Source organism: Alosa alosa, chromosome 6, assembly GCF_017589495.1.
Source record: "Alosa alosa isolate M-15738 ecotype Scorff River chromosome 6, AALO_Geno_1.1, whole genome shotgun sequence".
Classification (NCBI taxonomy): Eukaryota; Metazoa; Chordata; class Actinopteri; order Clupeiformes; family Clupeidae; genus Alosa; species Alosa alosa.
The window spans coordinates 24,329,272-24,335,271 of NC_063194.1; the positions used below are offsets into that span (position 1 = coordinate 24,329,272).

The 6,000-nt window shown below is 44.1% G+C and overlaps 1 protein-coding gene across 2 annotated transcripts in view; it reads left to right on the forward strand.

The window, feature by feature from the left end:
- Positions 1 to 6,000, forward strand: part of LOC125295968 (disintegrin and metalloproteinase domain-containing protein 11-like) — a 38,671-nt gene that overhangs the window by 12,014 nt on the left and 20,657 nt on the right. For both annotated transcript variants that reach the window (XM_048245557.1, XM_048245558.1), the window contains exons 3-4: positions 3,945 to 4,021; positions 4,123 to 4,189. In XM_048245557.1, the coding sequence (XP_048101514.1) occupies positions 3,945 to 4,021; positions 4,123 to 4,189 (144 nt within the window). The remainder of the gene's footprint in view (positions 1 to 3,944; positions 4,022 to 4,122; positions 4,190 to 6,000) is intronic.

Consider the following 6,000-nt stretch of genomic DNA (forward strand, 5'->3'; position numbering starts at 1 on the left):
TGAAGACATCATTAAAGGAATGCATCATGGTCTGAAACATTCATTAACAATGTTACCATCCAAAGATACAGTTAGAACGGTGAAAACAAGAACATATTAACAACAAGAACATTATTTACCAATTGTTTAGTTAAGGCATAACTTGGATGTTTATAACAATGCATAACCATCCAACTTTTTTGTATCAGCAAATCCCTGAATTGTCCACGTTTGTGACAGGCCAGCAGTAGCCTATAGCCAATTATTTTCTGGGCTACCAGTCATGAGTATTTGTCGTACCATGTAGCATTCAATACACTTAGCCTTACCATCTTTTTTTTGGAATAGGAATTTTTGGAACTGGTCTTCCTGCTGCATTGATCCTAACCTTCACACTGTAGTTGAATGTATAAAAGGGTTTGTTCAATAAAACATGGACAATGTCCTCTGATTCCATTGTACTGTTTATTTCACAAGCAATTAGCAATGTAAAACAAGCTCTCCATTCAACACAAGATTCTTCGCTGTATGACCGCAGATAACGTTCTTGCAGAGCAGCTAGCTGCTTATTGGTTCACCGTTGGCGCTAAAATCCAGAGCCTCTGGCTAGACCCGCCCACTCAAACGGAGGAGCTTCCTCCCTTGCCCATTGAAAACGACAGGATTCACGAGCTGCTGGGGTCTGAGGCTTTTATAATGGACATCAATGAGGGGTTTAATGAGGAAGCTCCTCCGTACAGTAATTTTCAATTGCGATAAGGGGTGCTGTTGGCATTTTGACCTAGGGGAACGATTTTTGTTCATTCAAAGTGTTCAAATAGTAATATTAACAGTAATTTATCAGATTAGCAATTCACTTTTAAGTATATTTTTTTGGCCTTTTATGCCTTTAATCACCACGGGGCGTGAATCAACCAGGGTCGCCGGTGTACGGTGCAGGTGCCCCAGCCAGTTGCGCCACCGCTGGGGCCTATGTGTGTTAGTTGTTAACCAGATTAATAAAGCGGAGGAAATCGGAGGAGCTTGAACGCCCCGCGTCATTTAAATCCCCTGTTTGGGAGCATTTTGGTTTCCCTGTCAAAGTTAAAGGAGAATTCCGGTGTGATACTGACCTAAAGTGTGTTGAAACATGATACCGAGTGTGAACGTATGTCTCATAGCTCACCTCGGCTTGTCCCCTGCACTCAGAAATCTGGCGCTAGTTAGCCAATGCTACCAACACAGTGTTTCGTTGTGGTACGTCGGGCATCGGCCTAGCCATGCAAATAAATCACTGTTTTACACCATTTACGAGGCTTAAAGTAGCTCCATACTTCATTGGTAGACTTCCAAGGGCCTTGACATTTAAAACAAGACATAGAGAACTTTGAAAAAGCACTGGTAGTTTATTTACAAGACGATTTATACAGACAGTACCTTAAGGAATTTTACCGTTCGACGCCATCTTGAATTTAGTCACGATAAGTCGGCGGCAATCTAAAACGAACAGGTATGATAAGGGATCAGATTCCAAAAATAATTCAGTGGAAATGCATGGATTCAGTTGCTTCCAGTAGCAGCAACTGGAATCCATGCATTTTCACGGAATGATGAAGGAAAGAGGTTAGTGGATAAAACCGTGACGGTGTGTAGGCACTGTGGCACAAGAAAGCCATACAGCAATGGAAACACATCTGCCATGGCCACGCATTTGCAGCGACGTCACCCCGGTGTTTCACTGACAGGAGTGAAACCGAAAGCGGCTCAACAACCGCTTATCACCGCGGCATTTAAACAGCCCCTTCCTGCACAATCCGACCGGGCTAAAGCTATCACAACGCTATCGGTGTGTTTATAGGTGCAGACATGAGGCCATATTCAGTTGTGCAAAACGAGGGTTTTAAATACATGCTGAACGTGCTCGAGCCACGTTACGACATCCCGTCGCGCACCCACTTCAGCGAAAAGATTTTTATTTTTTTGCTGATCCGAAAAATTATCCGATCCGTGACTCTGATCCGAGGAAAAATCCGAACCGTGAGTTTTTTTTTGATCCGTTGCACCCCTACTCCTTAGTAATCTCTGGGGATTTCCACTTCCTGATGCCCTTCAGCATTACTGTCAGACTTGCCTGAACCTATATTTCAGGCTTTCGTGGTTCATGGTTGTGTCCACTTAGCAAGAGTCAAAGAAACACACTTTTAGTAGATCACATGAACACAAAGCCATTTTGAAGATGCTCTTACACAAAGCCACATACAGTATGCTGCAGTTTACTTTGGTATGTATCCTGGAGCTCCAGATCTGAAACGTTGATGTTGTTGGCACCATAAGTGATGCGACCAACCTTGAGCAAGGCACCTAACCCCCAACTGCTCCCCGGGTGCTGGATAAAGGGCTGCCCGCTGTTCCGGGTGTGTATGTCTGCTCCTAGTGTGGGTGTGCTCTTAGTGAGCTCACTGCTCCAAGTATATGTGTGTGTGTGTGTGTGTGTGTGTGTGTGTGTGTGTGTGTGTGTGTGTGTGTGTGTGTATGTGCACACTAACCCCTGATGGGTAAAATGAAGAGAACAAATTTCCTACAGGACAATGAAGTAAATCTTAACTTAACCTAACCTTGACATGTAGAACTGCATTCAATCATCGAGCCAGCAGGTGATGGTTGGATGTCGGTGTGTGCACATCCCATTTTAACATCATATAACATAATATACTATATGATATATGAAGGGGTTCCCATTAGCCTGGCTACCAGGTAACTTTCCTCTCGCAAGGATCGGTCAGTTGTCAGTCCCGGAGCCAGGCCTATCGGAAACCCAGCTGCCAGTGACCCTGGCCTGCAGCAGACCCAGATGGGCTAAGTTCCACTGTCCGCTGATGTCGTGATGTCAGCGTATCTGCGGGATTTAGTGCACTGAGCCTCTGAGAAGGAGTTTGTTGGTAAGAGAGGAGGGTGAGTGAGAGAGGGATCAGGGTTGCAGCGCTGCAGGGTCAGGTTCCAGAGGACATGTTGTCCAGCCCTATCCAGGAAGCCAGCCGTGCTAAAGGGCAAAAACACAACACTCGGCTGGAGATGCTGTTTCCCAGGATGGGGTCTATGGCTAAATACACTGATCTGATCTGATCCAAAGCTCTCTCGTGCATACTGTACCTTGCATAATCTATGAAAGCGGGTTGCTGTGTCGGAAGGCTGCACTGAGCTGTTGAACAGGGACAGGCATGAACTAGCTTCAGCTCACCACGTTGTCATTCGCAACACCTGCCTAACTCTGGGGCTGAGGTCATAGCAAAGGGTGGCAAAGAGTGTTGTTTTTTGTGCCATGTTGGATCCGAGTTCTGAACACTGTGACCAATTCCAATTGAAGTTTAGATGAAAGAGAAATGAAAGTCTACAGTATTAATGTACTAAAAACATTTCCTGTCTTCCTTTTGATGCTTGAGGTCATCCTTGTCAATCCTTTCACAGCACAGCAACACATCGTCAGGGGTCTTTGTTTCTTTCTCTGTTACTCTCCTCTGCCTCCATCAGAGAGAGAGAGAGAGAGAGAGAGAGAGAATGAATACAATTTGACCACGCCAGCATATTCTTGGTGCTATTCAGTAAAACATGAAGAGAACAGCTATGAATACTGACAGTGTACTTTTTAAGAGTTTGTATTCGACAAGGTTGGCCAGTCACAGTAATTTATTTGACTCAGCGCCTTAGTTTGAATGTGTCTGTCTGTGTGAATCAGTTGTTGCTGAATGGCTCAGAAAATTACCGTTTTTGGGATGGATGTGACCACTATTCAGAACTGCTAATGTAGTCAGCAGGAGGTCTGCTTTTAGCTTTATTGCTGAGAATGCATAGTTTCTATCTGGTCAAATTACAAACACAAGGGAGTAATAAACTTAATGGATCTGCTTTCTCTCCGGCCCATCCTCCCCCTTTCACTGCACCTCTTTCTGTCCCTCTTTCTCATCCACCTCTCTCCTCCCTCCATCCAGCCTGTTCATCTGGCCCAAGGTAGTTTCCTGGTGGAGGCCTTTGGAAGCAACTTCATCCTTGACCTGGAGCTAAACCAGTGAGTAGTCTACATGTCACTGGCTGTAATAACCATTGCTGTCACCCATCATGATCCTCAGGCCAGTTCAAGTTGACTATTTGTGTCTTTTTTGCCTTCAGTGACCTGCTGTCATCAGGCTATGTGGAGCGACACTTTGATGAGCAGGGAAAGCCTTCACAATCTGTGGTGAGTTTGTTACATGCTATAATCAATACTCAGCCCATACAAACCTATAAATGCACGATAAGACTACATTTGAGCTCACAATGTCTTTCACAAACACATGCTGAATGTTTGGAGGTTACATGCATTGTTTATACTGAGGCACAATCTGGGCAAGCTAGTCTTTATTCCTCATGAATTCATCGTGTGCCCTCTGAACATCTGAACGTGTGGTTCAGAGAGAGGAAGTGAGACCCTGGATCAGATCATAGGGCCTCATTTCCTGTATGTGAATGTAGGCCTATGGATGAGCTCAGAATTGTGTTCAATTCAATTTAGATTGAATTTCAGTGGTAGATGGAAAACCACCCTATGTTAACACACACACACACACACACACACACACACACACACACACACACCGTAACACCCACCAACGTAATAACTTCCCACCAACGTAATAAAAAATCTGCACAAAATCTACACATTTTAAACGTAATAATCCTGCCAACATAATAATTTCCCACCAACGTAATAACTTTTGCCTACTGCCAACCCAATTTCCACCAACGTAATAATTATTACGTTTGCAGGAAGTACTATTCAGATTAGCGGCAGGTTCAAACACACCTGGCTCCACAGGAAACAAACTAGCTCACCGAGAGCCTTTCGTGCAACTAGTCCATTGTCCATTCTATACCGTTCCTGAAATAAGAGCATTTCTTCTTTGTGAGATCATGCGCTGATTTGGGACTTAAGGTGAACATTTGGTGTCTGTACCTATTACGGTTATGGCTGCAGATATGGTTTTGCTGCAGAAACATAATTTCATGAATGGGTTAAAAATCAGAACAAAGCAGAATCCGCAGCTTCGCTACTTGGACCCCTAAAAACACAAGGGGTGTCTATGTAGCTTTGCTTGGCTCCTGGTAAAGGTGGTGAATAACAAGTTGAGGTATAAGTAAAGTAAAGGGGGAGGGGGTTACATGTTTTATGGTCATGAGATGGTTTACATGGTGTCAATTGTTGACAACTATACACTTACAACTGAGAAAACAGATATAATATCACTAAATCAGTGATTTATTACATTGGTAGGAAGTTAATGTAATTTTATTTAAGTTAATGTAACTTTTTTAACTTCCCACCAGTGGGCAGTAGGCAAAAGTTATTATGTTGGTGGGAAATTATTATGTTGGCAGGATTATTACGTTTAAAATGTGCAGATTTTGTGCAGATTTTTATTACATTGGGTGGTTTATTACGTTGTTGGGAAGTTATTACGTTGGTAGGTGTTACACACACACACACACACACACACACACACACACACACACACAGACAAAGACACACTTTATCTCTCTCTTTCTTTGTCGCACACACACACACACACACACACACACACACACACACACACACACTTATTGTACATATAGTGTTATGCACACTGCGCAAGAGGCTCAGTAGCACCCTCTCCGTCACCGACTCTTCCCTTTAGCACTCAGCCAATCAGCTGTCTGTTCCCATGACTACGGGCTCTCAGGGAGCCCCTGCACCTGTTGTATGGTTCCTCCGTGGTGTTGGAAGCTTCCTGGCCAACAGCACAGTTGGGATGGAACAGGAGGGACCGAATGTCTACAGCAACGTCTTCTGTCTGTCAACCTGTCCCCACTCAGAGTGCCAGTGGCAATACTCACTCTCACACATCATTATTTATGTGTATGTGTGCTAGTGTGTTAGCAATGTTTGTATAGGAGTATTTGTGCTAAGGTGTGTGTGCACATATCTCTCTCTCTCTCTGTGTGTGCGTGTGCATGTGTGTGCGTGTGTGTGCG